This window comes from Siniperca chuatsi, linkage group LG3 (genome assembly GCF_020085105.1).
Source record: "Siniperca chuatsi isolate FFG_IHB_CAS linkage group LG3, ASM2008510v1, whole genome shotgun sequence".
NCBI classification, from domain to species: Eukaryota; Metazoa; Chordata; class Actinopteri; order Centrarchiformes; family Sinipercidae; genus Siniperca; species Siniperca chuatsi.
Window position 1 is genome coordinate 33,467,280 of NC_058044.1, and position 17,703 is coordinate 33,484,982.

General features: G+C 42.2%; 1 protein-coding gene across 12 annotated transcripts in view; it reads left to right on the forward strand.

Moving 5' to 3' along the window:
- Window positions 1-17,703, forward strand: part of LOC122870684 (teneurin-3) — a 422,149-nt gene that overhangs the window by 252,372 nt on the left and 152,074 nt on the right. For 11 of the 12 annotated variants that reach the window (XM_044185050.1, XM_044185062.1, XM_044185057.1 and 8 more), the window contains 2 exons: window positions 5,287-5,460; window positions 11,222-11,286. In XM_044185050.1, coding sequence (XP_044040985.1) covers window positions 5,287-5,460; window positions 11,222-11,286 — 239 coding nt within the window. The remainder of the gene's footprint in view (window positions 1-5,286; window positions 5,461-11,221; window positions 11,287-17,703) is intronic. The other variant, XM_044185096.1, reaches the window with a different exon arrangement.

Genomic DNA, 17,703 nt, shown 5'->3' on the forward strand with positions numbered 1-17,703 from the left:
AGTTCATGTCAGCTTTGAATCGTCTTTTTCAAGGTGACAGCCAGACAGATGATGGTCTATTGCTGCTCACTGACCAGTGATAGGTCAGTTCCAGAGTGCTTTCAAAATCATCTACTTTTTATTCACATATCATGCCTCTTCTCAGTCAAGTTCCATCAGCAATTTGGCCTAAAAATTCAAACCTGTGTCAGTCAATCACTGTGAAAAAAGCATTACTGAGTTAGTTAGCTGAGGATAGGTTTAACCCAATCCTTTTTGGTCTGAGAATGGTAGCTCACTCTGTCGCCAACTAGATCACCATGGTAACTAATGGCGGCTCTTCATGAGGCTGAGTACCTGTGCCATGCTGTGAATAACCATGCTCAGAAGAGGTGCTGCAAGCACATTGTCAAATTGTTGCTTACTTTAGATGTACCACAATGTTTCCATAATGAGACAGAACAAAAGATAAAAGATTACAGATATATACGGAATCAGTATCTATCTTCTGTCCAATTTGACTTGTATCTTCTGCATATGATATACAACATTCTATGAAATATTATCAACTAACTATAATATTATCAACTATGTGGTGATGGAAGGACATCAGTTAATGTCTTACTTCCAGTCTATTACACAGATACAATACTCCCCACTCCACATACCACAAATCCATTAACATGATAGGGTGATGCTTTCTAGTGAGCATAGAGAAAAATACAGATATTTGGAAAGTGAAATACATTAAAAATTACTTGCTGTTATTCTAAAGACAATAAATACAAAATGTGTTTACCACATCTTTCCAGGGAAAAGGGATTGATCACTACAGCCTAGATGTTTTATGTAAATTATATACCTAAACTGATAGACAGTACCTCAGAAGAAAATATCAAATAAATGTCTTTTTTGGCTAAAATGTGAAACACTGACAGATTTTATTCAGTTTCATCTGCACGTTGTATTGAAAGTTCTATTTGTAGCTACAGCTGATATTGTGAGTGACAGAACATAAAACTGTAAATAGAGAAAGTAAAAAGGTGTGTTATGAGCATTTATTGGGTACCTAGGAGATGAAAGGAGGAGAGAATGGGGTGAGATGTGACAGGAGAGTGTAAATGTCCTCATTTAGAGGTGGTGCTCCCTTCATTGACACACACACACACACTCTCTCAAAAACACATCTTGTACCCTTGGACAATCACAGACACTTGCTCAGACACACACGCTCACAGATTCATGTGGATGCACCTGTTATGTCAAGGGACACCCGACAAAATTGGTCACTGGATTGAGCAGGCGTTGATGTCAATCTCTCTCTCTCTCTCACTCTCACACACACACACACACACACACACACACACACACACACACACACACACACACACACACACAGCTTCACATTTGGGTGCTAAAATGAAGATATATGGTGAACATAGTATGTGACAATAGTGACCCTTGCTCTGAGAAAACTAAGAGCAATGCTAATTATTAATTCAAAAATTAACGACAAAAATGTAAGGCATAAATTTAACTAAACTCATGTCCTTGAGTTTTTATTCTTAAGACAAAAAAAGAAAAAAATTCTGTTGCACAAATATCCTTGACAAGAAAATAACAACCTGTTATTTCCTGCCACCGCATTGTTTGCTTCAGACAGGATGATACTTCTGGATCATATTTATTTTAGAATATCTGTTTTCTTTTGGCAGATTCATCTAAAAGCACACATTTCTCCTCTTCAGTTCAGTTTGGCTTCTTCATCTGCAGTTTTCCAGACATTTTAATGACCACTCAATATAAAACACCAATAGAAATAACAGTTGCTAGTAACAACATTACCATGGCAATTTTACCTTATTCCTGCTGGACTTGAGGAAACCACTCACTTGCCATGTAGGATTCTGTTGGAGATGTTTCTGCCTTAAAGACCCTTTAAAAATAACAATTTAAGAGAAATGTAAAGGAGAAAAACTGCAGATTGATATCACTGTGGAGTTTCTTGAATGTCATGGAGTTTAAAAGAGATTTTCAAGAAGTCTCTATGAAATTTGGGGAGTAGATACAGATGCTACCTGCATATTGTAAGATTTTTGCATTAAATAAATAAATGAAATAAAAATTTGTCCCAGAAATATCTCAGAATGTATTTAATACTTTTCACACATCCATTACTCCTCTGTAGTAGAAACAAGAATACAAAAATATGAAGAAACAAATAAGGCGTGTGATGATTATTTCAATGAGCCAGATAAATATTATTTTATTTTATTATTTATTTAATAATATTACACTGTAAACTCACTGTTCATGGCCATTCACTAGACACAAATCAGAAGCACTTATTTTTATAGGTTTGTGTGGGTCTTTTAATTTTAATCATCTTGGGTCTTGTCTGGTGTGATAGATCTGGGCCTCTGTTGCTCTGGTGCTTAGGGCCTGCTCCTGTGCAGCCGTGATGAGTGCCTCTGTGCTGTCCTTCAGTCCGGCCTGCTCTAGCCATTGGTAGGATTTCTTGATATCAGCCACTTCAGTTATGTTCCGGTGGTACATCCCGTGTAGGGGTTTGTCCTCCCATGATGGTCCCTCCTCCAGCACCTCTTCCTCTGTTCCCCATTGCCTGAGACATTCACTGAGCACGTCATCTGTTGGGGCCTTATCTTTGATGTACTTGTGGATCTTGGATGTTTCATCCTGGATAGTGGCTCTCACACTCACTAGTCCACGGCCGCCTTCCTTACGGCTAGCGTACAGTCTCAGGGTGCTGGATTTGGGATGGAACCCTCCATGCATGGTGAGGAGCTTTCGTGTCTTAACGTCTGTGGTCTGTATCTCTTCCTTCGGCCACTTTATTATTCCTGCAGGGTATCTGATCACTGGTAGGGCGTAGCTGTTTATTGCCGGGGCCTTGTTCTTGCCATTGAGCTGACTTCTTAGGACTTGCCTTACTCGTTGGAGGTATTTGGCAGTTGCTGTTTTCCTTGTTACCTCTTCGAGGTTGCCATTTGCCTGTGATATTCCAAGGTACTTGTAACCATCCTCAATGTCTGCTATTGTTCCTTCTGGGAGTGAGACCCCTTCTGTGTGGACTACCTTCCCTCTCTTTGTCACCATTTGACTACATTTCTCAAGCCCGAATGACATCCCAATGTCAGAGCTGTAGATCCTGGTGGTGTGGATCAGTGAGTTGATGTCCCGCTCGCTCTTAGCATATAGCTTGATGTCATCAGTCAGAGGAGGTGACTGATGGTGGCCCCATTTCTGAGTCGGTATCCATAGCCAGTCTTGTTGATTATTTGGCTGAGGGGGTTCAGACCTATGCAGAACAGCAGTGGGGACAGAACATCTGCCACATTTGATGGATACTTGTGCAAGTGGTTTGCTATTGGCCTCAAGGGTGGTTTTCCACAGCCTCATCGAGTTTGCAATGAAGTCTCTTAGAGTCCTGTTGATGTTGTACATCTCCAAGCATTCAGTGATCCATGTGTGTGGCATTGAGTCATATGCTTTCTTGTAATCAATCCAGGCAGTGCACAGGTTGGTGTGTCGGCATCTGTGTGAGAGTTGCTGCTTGTAAAAGCGTTTGTATTTACATTTATTTACAGTGTGGTCACAGTGCATCCCTGTGGTGTGATGGATTGAAACACAATCCAACCATAGAACCTCTTGGGTGCATTTACACCTGTAGTTGTGGTCAAACACTGTATGATTGTATTCTGATCACCTGTGATGCATGTTAATGCCAGGTGAATAGACTCCCAGAGTCCTGCTAGTTGTTAACTCTGACCATCCAGTCAGTGACTGACTTACACCAGGGACATCAGGTAAATGGCATTAACTGGCAGATAGGAAGCAGCAGGGCTGTGGGCCCTGAGGAGCAAGACTGAGAACCACTGAAGTATTTTACTTTACTTTACAGCACTGCACTTAAAGTGAAAACTAATGGGTTTTCTCTGACCTTTAACTGGTGATAATCACATTATACTTGTTACAGTGTTGTATGAAATAAATAATCTCCCAAATTCTCATGTCAGATTGATAAATTGGTAGACTAAAAAACATGTTTTCTATTAGCTACCAAAGGCAATATTCTACACTATATCTAACAAAGTCAAAGAAGTACATCCAGAAATATTGCACTTATTCATCTTTTTAATTTATGTAGATGTTGAATATCTCTGTACTTGTTTAAACTCTTTTTCTATTTATTTGTCTCTCCTCCTTTAACTCCTGCTCTATTTTTCTGTCTTCTTCTATCTCTCTCTTCACAGCTTGCCTAAAGACAGCTATTAATTGAAGGGCCCTTGTTATAATTGGTTCTAATTGTTAATCAAACAGCCTTGTTAGAGAGCAGTCTGATTGTAATTACAGTTGCTCGTTAGCCAGGGTTCTGGCATTAATTAGACATTGTGACCTTCGTAATTACTGCAGCCATACATGTATGTGATTTTCCCATGGAAATTCCACAGACAGCCTTTTTGGGAATAAAAAAGAACTGTTTGGCTTTCGGTTTGTACTATTCCTCCCTGAACAAATAGCGCAGAATATGCATGTTGATTAGACCTGTTTTTATTGAAGAATAGCACCGATAATGAAGCTCCACTAACACATTCCCTTTCCTATAAGTTCACAATAAAAGCATCCTGCTAGTTCACTAGTGGAAATCTTTTAATGTGAAGCAGTAGCTTAGTACAGCTCTAATACAGCTGAAAGTGATCAGTAAACAGTAAAATAAGGCTGATATTCGAAAGTACAAACAGGAACACAGAAGTGAATCTAAACTCCGAACATAGCTTTAAAAACAGAGCTTTCTCTCTGGTCTCCAGCACAGACACACATGAGTTAAGCCTCTGAGGACACGGCTAAGAGGAGGAGACCATCACAGGTTGCCCATTGTTGGCCCTGCTACCAAGCAGGACCACAGCAGCACAGCTTGGTGCTGCTATCCACTGCTGTGAGGCAGTAGTGGAAACGTATATCATCATGGCTTGGCTTGGTACAGTTAAAGCTGACCCACCCGGGCCTATGGAAAAACCAGATTACTGTAGAGCTAACTAAGACTGAAACATGCACCTGAGATGTTACAAAGAACAAAACTGAGTCTAAAAACTCAGACCTAGTTAACATGCCATACCGCAGGTTAGTTCAGGGCATAAGTTGCCAAATTAACAGACTCAGACTCAGAGAGTATGTGACAATTGTGTACTGCAGTTAATTTTCTGTGTTTGTAAACAAAGCCAGTGTCCCATACTAATGCACCACAACTCAGTTCTCTCTCTCTCTCTTTCTTCTCTCGCCCTCCAGGCACTTCCTCTTTAAGACAGGTACAGGCACCACGCCCCTCTTCTCCACAGCAACTCCTGGCTACACTATGGCAACAGGCTCAGTGTATTCCCCGCCCACCAGGCCGTTGCCGAGGAATACCCTGTCCCGCTCTGCCTTCAAGTTCAAGAAATCCTCCAAGTACTGCTCATGGAGGTAAGATGGGAGCAGGAAGAAAGCAAAGTCTTGTTGTAGACTGCTTGATTTTTGCCATCAGTAAAATACTAACCAGGTTCATACAAGAACCAATTTGTAGCTGAGAGATCGGGTGCTATTTGGGAGTCATTGTCTGTTGCTTGCAAAAAATTGCACAAATCAGAATCAGAAATACTTTATTGATCCCCGAAGGGAAACTCTTTTGTTACACCAGCTCACTATAACATCAGTGCACACAGGAATAGAAGTACTAAGCAAAAAATATAATACACTCTAATACAGGTCAGATAAATTAAATACCAAGCGGGTATAAGTATAAAATTAAAATAAGTGTAAAGTACAAAGTGGATTTACCAGTTGATGATAAGTATGTACGGTATAATAATACAAGTAGTAAGTAATAGTGCATGAACTGTCAAGTTAAGTGTAGCTATTAAGATGATTATGAGATGGTGGATATTGCACAGCTGTAGTAGAGGTATGAATAAATATCAATAAATAGGGAATTTTAAACTGAAAAGAGCATATTGCACAGGAGTATTAACACAGAATATTGCACAATTATGTCGAGTATTGCAGTGGTGTAATTATCAATGTCCAGTGTAATGACTTAGGGTCATATCCTGTATGCAACAGCATACAGGATATGACCCACTGGCCACCACAGACTCACTGGCCACCACAGACTCATAAAACATTTTCAGCATTGTCCGGCAGATGTTGAAGGACCTCAGCCTCCTCAGAAAATAGAGGCGGCTCTGGTTCTTAGCCCAGTCCAGTTTATTGTCCATGTGTACTCCCAGGTACTTGTAATCCTCTACAATGTCCACACTGACCCCCTGGATGGAAACCGTGGTCACTGGTGCCTTTGTCCTTCGTAGGTCTACAACCAGCTCCTTAGACTTTGTCGCATTGAGCTGCAGATGGTTCTGCTCACACCATGAGACAAAGTTAGCCACCACAGCCCTGTACTCAGTCTCATCACCACCGCTGATGTATCCCACCCCAGCAAGGTCATCAGAAACCTTCTGAAGGTGGCAGGACTCTGTGTGGTAGCTGAAGTCTGTGGTGTAGATGGTGAAGAGGAAAGAGGACAGTCCCCTGAGGGGTCCCCATGTTGCTGACCACGCTGTCCGACACACAGTGCTGCAGGCGCACATGCTGCGGTCTGCCAGTCAGGTAGTCAACAATCCAGGACACGAGGGGGGCTTCCACCTGCATCGCTGCCAGCTTCTCACCCAGCAGGGCTGGCTGGATGGTATTAAAAGCACTGGAGAAGTCAAAAAACATGATCCTCACCGTGGTTGCCAGCTTGTCCAGGTGGGTGTGGATGCGGTTCAGCAGGAAGATGATGGCGTCCTCAACTCCCAGCCGGGGGTCTTAGGCGAACTGAAGGGGGTCCAGGAGGGCTCTGACCATGGGCCGCAGCGTTTCCAGCACCTGTCTCTCCAGGGTCTTCATTATGTGGGAGGTCAGTGCCACCGGTCTGTAGTCCACTGGGACGCGGCGTCTTCGGCACAGGAACGAGGCAAGATGTCTTCCACTGAACTTTGAAGACTCAGGCTCAGGTTGAAGACATGTTGAAGGACTCCACATAGCTGGGGGGCACAGGCTTTTAGCACCCCGGGGCTAACGCCATCGGGGCCTGCAGCCTTGTTTGAGTGGAGTTTCATCAGCTGTCCTCTCACCTGGTCAGCAGTCAGGCACACAGCAGAGGTTACAGGTGGGGGAGGGGGAGAGTCATTAGTGTGAAGAGGGCTGTTAGCCTCCAGACCTCTCTCATGTTGTTCTGCTGGAGTTTCCGCTCCAGCTTCCTCCTGTACTTCCTCCTGTGCCTCCCTGATTTTCACCTTCAGGTCGGCCTGGATTGCCCTCACCTCCTCCCTATTAATCCCTTAGTTGGAACATTGCAGTCCACACAGAAGTTAATGTAGCCAATAATGCACTCAGTATGCCCGTCAATGTCCTCTCCATGAGGCTCACAGAGTACATCCCAGTTTGTCACTTCAAAACATTCTTGCAGTGTCCCATAGGCCTCCTCTGACCATCTCCTCACTGTCCTTGTGGTCGCAGGCTGCCTTTTAACCAGAGGCACATGTCCGGGCTACAAATACTCTGCTTGATAGTAACTTGATCAGGATTCAACCATCTGTTGTTGACCAGAACAGCAAGCCCGCCGCCTTTCCGCTTACCGCTCCCGGTGTGATCCCTGTCGGCCCGAACAGTCTGAAAGCCGTCGATGGAAACGTTATGATCCAGGATATCCTGGTGTAGCCATGTCTCTGAGAAGCACATCAAACTACACTCACGGAACTCCGTCTGACTCCGGGTTAACGCCGTTAGCTCGTCCAGACACGGCTTAAATCTCTTGTTCTTAAGTCTCTTTTGTCTGCACCCCTCTCTCTTCCCTCGCCGCTCCGTTCCACCTCTGCATCCTCAGTGTGTCCTCCTCCAGATCTCAGTGGGGACATCGGTTGTCCTGGGCGCCATGCCACTCGGCTTCAGCGCGATCAGCTGTTCCCTGGTGTAAACAATGCAGCCAAATAGCTGATCTGCAGCGGTGCCCCGACCGAGTAGCAGGAGAAGAAGTTCCAAGGCGAAAAAATGTACCAAAACACTTTCTACTCTCATTTTCGTAAAGAGCGTAGTTTAAATTTATTCTTACACACAAGTTAGTCAAGTTTGGAAGAAAAAGGAAAGCTAAAAGTTAAGTAAGACGACGAGACGAGCTACGGCAACAGGCAGAATACACGTTGGCGCATGCGCACTACTAATAGCTAGAAGCCACTAAAAGCCAACTAGTTGAATTAAGTAAAAAAACATACTTGTTACTTGTTATTACAATGTAATAAACTAAACAGGAGGCTCTTCTTTGGCTGTTTTGTTCACAAAATCGCTATATTACCAACCAGACAAAATAGGTCTTTCCCCAGGCTATTGATATTGTTTGTAATTTGAATAAACTTTCCAGAAGCTTGTCAGCAGATAAGCATTTCTTAGAGATCCGTGGTGTCTCTCTGTTCTTTCAAATGGAGTACAGACAGAGGAAATTCATATCATCTTCTAACACAAACACACACAGTTAAAGTGATAGCCCTGAATGTGATAAGGATAAAATTTAAAGCTGATAATTATTGATGCTTTGACAATATTGTGAAATCCATGCTATTTATGCTCAATGGGAAAAAAGAAACAGAATTCAGTATATTCACCTGGCTTCGTACATTATCAGAATACTGTAAATGGTGTACTGAACAACATACGCATACTCAGTATTCTTTGTTCAACATTTACATGCACTCCTTTGCAGATGACATTTAGATATATCTTTACTTTTAACACTAGAACGTCCACGATGGTCATTTTGACCGTTTTGAAATTTAGATATGCAATAACTTTGTTGAATAAAAAAAATACAATCTTGCTGGTACCTGACTTTTCCTAAAAGTATTTGTATTTTTATTTACAATAGGTTTTATATAAATTAAACAAAAGGCAAAGAAAATATGATCATTTTTACCTATTTCGGCCATACACGGTCATATTGACCACAGTGACTTTTGCGCTATTCTATTGTTCTATTGTGCTGGCACCACAGCACACACGGCTCACGGCCTTCTTGTGTGTGTTTGACGATTGCATGCTGAAACACGTCAGGGACTGCACTGTGGATGAGGCACATCAGCACTGTGGTGACAGCTCATGACCTGACAATTTTGGCTGGCTGCGGATGTCAATTCAAAATACATGCTGAAGGTGATGCTCCGTTTCTGGGAAAAGAGGAGACGTGGAGCAGAGGTCAGCTCATGGGAGAGAGTGTGGAGCTGAAACTGGGGGAGCCATTCCTGGGTAAGTGAAGAAATATTACCAGATAATTTCTTCACTTCTCTGAAACTGGCCACCGCCTTACAGGCCAAGAAGACCAGCCTGGTTGGCACCCTGGGGAAAACTAAGCGTGAGTTGCCCCCCTCCGCAAAAGAGCAAGTGGAGCTGTTCAGCACAAAAGGTGTTAAATGTGTAGATGCGACGTTCACCATCTACCAGGGAAAGCCGAGGAATAATGTATGTTTGCTGAGCTCCGTGCACACAAGTGTGGGCATCATCGATGGGCTGAAGGCAAAGCGGGAGTCAGTGACACTGGTGTGAATATAGCTCATGGAATATTACGGTTTACTATATGCGATGATATGAATATTTATAAATGTATAATTAAACTTTTTTAAATGTATATTTTGGTGTTATTTGTTTTTTAAAAGATATCATAAGACAATAAATGCATTAATCTCCCATTTGGATAATTTATCATTAGAGATTATAGAGTTTGGAATCTAGTGGTCAAAATGACCGTTTACGGCAGTTCTAGTAAGTTTGGAATTCTGGCACTTCTAGTGTTAAGTATGTCCTTCCGGTCTATGGCTCCGTTTTCCACACAGCTTTCTTTTCTTTCCTTTACCCTTTCTTTCTTCACTCATTTCTCTTATCATTCATACTTCCTCCTCCCATCCCTCCTCCCCTATATCTCTTCCTTCAATTTCAAGAAGCCAGGAGACATTTTGAAGTGTACTGCATGACACGTCATTGCAGAACATAGATTTAACATCATCCTAGCCTCGATCTAGTGCTTTTCGAACTTTCACACTTTTATACTTTCAGAAAAATGACACTTGCGGTAATTTAGTGAGAAGGAAAACGTATTCATACTACCAGGGTTCTGGAAAGTACAAAATAGCAGGAAACCGGTATTTAAGTAAGTTAATCAAACATCCTGGAGAGTGGGGATTTAGTATTTAGGATCAAAATGCTGTTTTGAGACTATTTCAGTTAAACTAAATGGAAGTAGTTTGATTTAGAGTAGCAGTTTTAAGCAATGTGAAAAATGTGGATTGTTTCTTTAAGATGTTGAAGATTGCAACTAAGTCTCAGCTGTTGACAGCTTCAGTCCAACAAAAATATAATGGTATTGGTAACAGCCTTTAGATGGCCACTCATCCTTTTATTCTAATGCGGGCTGGACATATAAAATCGGACATTAAAGTTCCCACTTCGTTTTGTGTCTCCATCGCTTGCCCCTACCGTCTACTTTTACAGCTTCTGGTGGACAACTGATTTGAAGTACAGCTTATACTGTTAATTTTAGTAGACCCAACTTCAAGAGAGGGCTGACGTTATTCAAACTGAGAATATGTTCATCCATCTTTTTTTGCTTGCTAGTAGAAGGAAGCTAACATTGCTCAAATGCAATGGCAGAAGGTGTTATACAGTGGGGCACATGAACAACCTTTGTAACGTATTGTTGGAATCTGATTTTCAAAGCCAGTCAGCAACCAAACAATTGATACATTACTAGGATTTGATATGTCATTCTCAAGCAATGTTTTACCTCGCCAGATCTGCTGCTCCACACCGTAGTTCAGAGATCTCTGGTTTTAGGCTAATTACTTTTCTTTAGTGTTGTTTTGCTGCGCTATTTTAGTGGGAGAAGACTGTGGGAATGAAAGCCGAACGTTTCAAAAAGTAAGATTTCAACACGAATTTGTTGTGCACAATGTACTTTTGCATTATCACGGGGGAAAAATGTCTCGACGCATCAACAGTGAGTTTACTGCGACCTTTCAGATTTTAACATGTCAGAGACACAGGACACGTACCTAGCAACATCACTGCTGTAACAATACATCTAGAAGATGTTTCTTTGTAATGTGAAGGTTATTGGAGACGTGAGAGCATCACAACAATCTTTTTGTTTTTGTTTTTTTCTCAGGTGTACAGCCCTCAGTGCAGTAGGACTCTCTGTACTGCTCTCTGTCCTGCTCTGTTACTGCATAGGTAAGACCACACTTTTTCTCTGTTTGTCTGTCTCTCTCTCATTCACACACAAATTTCAAAATCAGTGCTGTGAATTTATGCACACACATTAGTCTGAAGGGTTAGTTTGGCCCAGACACAGGATGACAAATGAGACTTTTTTCTGCTTCCCCTGATTTGTCCACTGTTAATCCAACCTTATCTCTTTCAGTCTTGTCCAGCTTTCTCCCCTCTCTGGCTCTCTTTGTATCAGCCGTTCTTGTACTCTTGTTGCTTCATGCGTTGGTTTTCACTCTGTGGTATGAGCCCATCAGATAACCAGACAGCCAGGGTTTTCCTTTCTCTAGGCCTTATTCCTCCCTCTCTCCCTCCCTCACCACTGTTTTCCAGGATGTGATATAGGTGATGTGTAGGCTAATATGTCGGGCAAATTTTACAGTAAATTATAGCTGGAATCACAAACTGCTGCTGCCAATCCCTGAAAGCAAGGTTCTGTGACATATAAGTTAAATGGCTTGGTGTAGTCTGAGTTACCAAGTGTCCAAGCCTCAAAGGCTCCTTCTGCCTCCTCTATCCACTGCAATTGAGCTAAGTTATTTGTCTGCCCTGCTGCCCATATCAGGGCTTACAAAGGTGCTGCCTTAAGGGCATAGTCACAAACCCACAGACGTCTGAATCCTGTGTAATGGCAAGAACAAACTCTCAGACATAATAACATACAGATGCCATACATAAGTGTTTGACGTCAGTCTTTGTATGATGTGTATGATTGTTTGGACTGCGTGATGAGAACAGTACATAATGATGAGATGGAACTACAAAACATCCTAGTGACTGTTATGTCCAGGCTTCAGGGACACTCTTCTCCCAAGGTTGAGGAGCCTGACCCTGAAGACTGGATAAATAACTGATGCTCCTTTCCCTCAGGGCAGATTATACTGATGTATGTTTTGCTGCTGTGAGTCCGTCTGCAGACGCTTGAAGTAAACCTACAGAAAGACAAGTGATTGCCTTGAGTGTTTCTTTATTCCGCAGAAATTGCCACTACACCCGCTACCCCCAGAAAAGACAGGATTTGTTCCACTGTTAGTGGCTTTGGAGCCTTAGCTATAGCCTCTACTTGTGCTATTAACCCTTTGTCTCCACACAATTTTCTCCCTAAATTCTCCACTTCTGTTTGACAAAACTGTAACTTGTCCGTGCTGACTTTGTGTCTTCCTTCTGTTAGCGCTGTTAATACTGTAATAGAGTCTTTTTCACATTGTCCTTTTGTCGGACTACAAATCAGCAGGTTATCCACATAGTGAATTACCATTCTCGGGACGTCTAGGTGTTGCAGATCTTGTGCCAACACCCTGTTAAAGATTATTGTGCTTTCAACGTAACCCTGCGGTAATTGTCGGTAAATCTACTGACATCCTTGATAAGCAAAAGCAAATAGGTGTTGTGAGTCTGGATGTACTGGTACACTAAAGAAAGCTGAACATAAGTCAGTCACTATGTACCATCGTGTGTTGGGTGGAATATTGGAGAGCAAAATGTGTGGGTCTGGGATAATGTGCGTCTCAGCATCTACAATGGCGTTAACAGCCCTTAGATCATGCACCAATCGATAATCATTAGAGTGTGGCTTCTTAATTGGAAAGATAGGGGTGTTGCAGGGGCTCTTTGTTTTTTTAGAACCCCCTGCTTTTATCAGGCCCACTACTGTGGGTCTGATTCCTTCCAGAGTGTGCTGCTTTAGTGGGTATTGCTTTGGTATGGCAACCTAGCTCCAGGTTTTAGCTTAATGCATGTGGGTTGTTATGATTTAACTCTCCTACATCTGTCTTATTTCTTGACCACACCTGTTATGGCACTTGATTTAGCAGAATTTCATGTTCTGACGGTAATGGCATCTGTGTGGGTGCTCTTGGGTTTACAAAGACTTTTTCTGCCTTTCCCTCATCACATGCCCTTAATGATATTCAAAGGTACTGTTTGTCTGAGGAGGTGTGAATGTACTTGTTGTTGGTTGGCTTCCATTCTTGTACTTGCAATGCTGCTTTCACCATTGGGCCAAGTTCATGAGACTTGTACATGTCCTTTTGCCACTAGTAATGTGACATGCGGGGTGGAGTTGTGCTGTAACTCAGTTGGGAGTGTTACAGCTGCAGCTGCTCCTTGTGGTCCTATGTACATATCACGGCTAATCATGTAATACAATCTTCTGTTCACCAGCTCCTCCCAGCATGTGTCATAGTCTTTGTCCTCTTGCTGTTCGTCATACATGAGTGTGCAGTGAATCAGTAATTAGGGCTTGATGGCTTCCTCCACCTGGGTTTGCACCCATGGCTTCCATGTTTGCCATTCCTGGAGCAATCTTGATTTTGGCATCAATTGAAGCCAGTATACTGAAGGTTGGACTTTGTTAGTGGTTTCCTGTTGTGTCTGTACTGGTATCATTCCTGCAAATGAGTTGTCAGGAAAGTCTATGTAGAGGCCATGTTGTGTGCACATAATATTGGCCTTTAGGGGGCACAAAATGTCTCTTCCTAGTAGATAGGGGGGTGCTTTCTGAATACAACAAAGGTGTGACAATAGTTTTTCCTTCAATTACCATCGAGACTGGCTGTGTTAGGGGTATCACTTGTATTTTCCCAGAGATGTATACAGTCTTGACTGATGAGCTGGCGAGGGGGAGTTCTGACCTGGCTTTTCCAATGCACGAATGATGTTGTATTGTTCAATTCAGTTTTATTTATTTTTATATAGCGCCAATTCATAATAGAAGTTATCTCATTGCACTTTTCCTATAGAGCAGGTCTAGACCGTACTCTTTATAATATTATTTACAGAGACCCAACAAATCCCACCATGAGCAAGCACTTGGTGACAGTGGCAAGGAAAAACTTCTTTTTAAGAGGCAGATACCTCGAGTAGAACCAGACTCAATGGTATTTCACTGCTATGGTGAGCTTATCTTGTGGGTGTGACAAGACAACTGGTGTAATTAATCTCCCCTCAGGCTCCCCTATTGCTGTGGATTTGTTGGGCAATCTCTCCGGTGGTGACCTGGGTGGTCACATCCCCAACATACATTATCTTCAGCTTGAGCTTGATTTAGCTGTGGGTTGGACTGAGAGCACCTAAGTTGCTGTGCATGTATCTCTTCATCCTCCATGTCGAGGCAGACCACCTCTTTGTCCTCTAGGGTGATAATTACCACCTGCACCACCAGGCTAATTAACATGGACGTGGATTGGTGGCAGCGATGCAGTGGCTGAGTTAACAGGTGCTGTCTGTTCTGGCCCTCGTGGGGCCTGTGTCAGGGCCGGAGCCTGGGGTTGGACTGAAGTCTGAGGTGTCACTGTTGGTTGCGTCTGGGCTTGAGCTGCTACCACCACTGGGGCCTGAGTCTTAGCCTTGTCCTTCTTTTGTTTGGTTAGCTCATTCAGCTGCCGTTGGGTCAGTTTGTTGGCTAGATGTTTGTTTGCGTCTTCCTCCCTCTATTTCTCTTTTCTCCAGTTCTGCACATGATGCACTATTTGCTCAGAGAACAGAGGCCACTCCATCTTCATGAGTCCCACAATGTCGTCCAGACAGGTGACATGGCTTTTTTCACCATCACTTTGAACAGGCTTTTTGTGGTGTTGTTAACGTTCCTGGCATTTCCTGTTTCGTTTCTCCATTTCCACTGAAAGGCATGCCGAAACTTGAATGGGCACTCACTGTCTTTCAGTGTTTCTCCATCCAACTTGGAGGGATCAATTTTTTCCAGATATCGCTTTTTTAGTTCGGCCCATACCATGGTGCGGTGTCCTCCAAAGCCCACGTGATCAGTCATGTTTCCTGTCACCACCAACTGTAGTTGTTCTGCTTGGAAGATTTCTTCAGTTGTATGTTTTCTGGTCATGTGCATGAGCAAGGCTTTAATGACCCAGGGCCTTCGGCTGTACTCTCTTCCAATGCAGTGATCGACTTATTTGCTCTTTCATTGAGGTCTGTTAGTTGTTTTCATCTTCCTTTCTTGTTAGTTTCTGTTTATTTTTCATTTGTAGTTCCTTGCTATGTGCCTTTCCACTTTTCTCCTTTGACTTGTAGTTCATTCTGTCTTCACTGCCTGGCAGTTGCCTCTTCCAGCTATCAGTTGATACTATTTCCTTTCATTCCTAGTGGTTGTGTCTTTACCCGAAATCACTCTTGAGCTTATAGTGCTGGTTAGGTGGCGTCTGCTTGTTTTTGGGGTGTACTCTCCCTCGGAACGCTCCTCCTCCTCATCAGATGTGCCTCCCACTGTGTGTACACTTAACTCATCATTCTCCTCCTCTATGACCTCTGCTTCACTGCTCTCCTCTTCAGCTCCTCCTCTGTTTCCAATTTGTCGATTTACACTCCTTCCTCACAGTGTCACTGTGAACTTTCCTTGATAGCTCACCCTCTATCTCATGTTCCTCACCTTTATCTCCTAACTTTACCATTGGAAAGTGTCCTACTTTGATCAGTTTCTTACTAGGAGAGTATAGTGGTGACCAAACTGGCCACGGAGGGGCAGTGGGTTGTTGCTCTTGTTCTTTTAACTCTTTCTTTCCTTTGTCTTTCACATTCTTTTCTCTCATCAGTGCCTGCATATGTGGTGTGTGTGAATGTATCTACATGCTGCCTGTCTAAACCATTCTAACACTTCTCTCTCTCTGGCACGCTTGCCTTCCCGTGCATTGCTTGTGTCTTTTACCTTATAAAGTTTAATGTTGGCCTCCACTTCATCACAGCAGGCTCCTTAAAAGGTGCCTTCTCTTGGCCATCGTAGTTTTCCTTATGTTCGTTCATGACACTTTTTCATGCAGTTTTGAATCTGCTTTTTATCATCTGGTTGTTGTCAGCTGCACTACCTCCCTTTGACATTTTTGCCCCCATAAAGCCTTGTCTTACACAGCAAGCTAATGATCTAGCGACCTCTGGCTCTTCGTCTGTTCATCTAGTTTTTATAAAACAAGTATTTTACCAGCAGTAAGACCTCATTTATATTTCCTTGCTCTAGTAAACTAAAATTCTAGCCTAACTGTCTGCTGGGGCCTTAACGATGCAATCCATTTTGCCTGTCTCCCACTTAACTCTTTTGGGGACAAATATGAAATGCAGTCATGGATTTGCTGTCCTCCAGTTTCACCCTACTATCCCAAACCCTGCTGACAGTCCAAATACTGGACTCAATGGGATTGTAGCTATGGCACTAGTATCCTACATGGCTGCTCCAGCACTCATGGCAATGCTGCTGCAGCTCACAAACCACGTATTATTTCTTTCCACAGTACGTCAAGAAATCCCTCCTGTAATAGTGACAAATTAACTATTTCAGTGATTTGCCAATGCTTCTGATTAATTTCCTGTTATCATGCCAATGCTCTATGCCCTCTTTAAAATAATAGGTTTGTTCCAAATAAAAGTGTGTTTTCACTCTGTGTCTCTCTCTCTACTGCTCAGTGGTGGACAGAAACTAAGTACATTTACTCAAGTACTGTGCTTACGTACAAATTTGAGGCACTTATATACAGTATACAAATACTTGAGTATTTTCTTTTCATGCCACTTTCTACTTCTACTCCACTACATCTATGTGACAGCTCCAGTTGCTAATTACTTCACAAATTAAGATTAATATACACAAAACATTTGTTTTATGCAGCATACATTTTGTTATCAATTAAACTACTCAATAGTTTATACAAGTACAGCTGAAACAACTGATTTAATCGATCGATTAGTGTATTGACAGAATTAATTGGCAACAATTTTGATCTTTTAAGTCTCTTTTTTTCATGCAAAAAAAATGTACAGTTTGGTTTGCACACAGTTTTAAGATCTTCATACATGCACCTCCAATTTATTATTTACATATGGAAGTTTTTATTGGACTCTATTATTTGTAACCCACAGATGTTTAACAAAAATATAGTTTACTGTTTACTAGAAGACACAATTTTCAAAAGTAGGCTTGTATTTATTTAAATATAAATGTAAGAGAAATACATTGTGATAAACTGTTCAAAAGTAAACTATATACTTGTACAGAAAAGTTTAGATGGAGATGAAAATCAGAGAAGAGTCCAGCATCGTCCAGCAGCGGTAGAATGCAGTGTTGATGGTGGCTTAAAGTGATGGTAACAGGACAGGAGAGATGTGGCCAAGGTGCTGCTGATAAGATGGAGTGAAAGAAAGGGATGAAAGCGTCAGCGATATCTCTGAGAAAATCGATAAGTCGCATCATTCCCATAATCATGTAGTAGAAACACACCAAAGACATCATGGCTTATAAAGCATTTCACTTTTAAATTACTGTCACTTTATTTATTTACCATTTAAACTGAGATTACTCATTATGTGCAATAAACATTTTAGTGGAACTGCTCTAACAAACTGACAGCTATCTTGTGTGCACAGAGTCACAGTGTTTTAAAA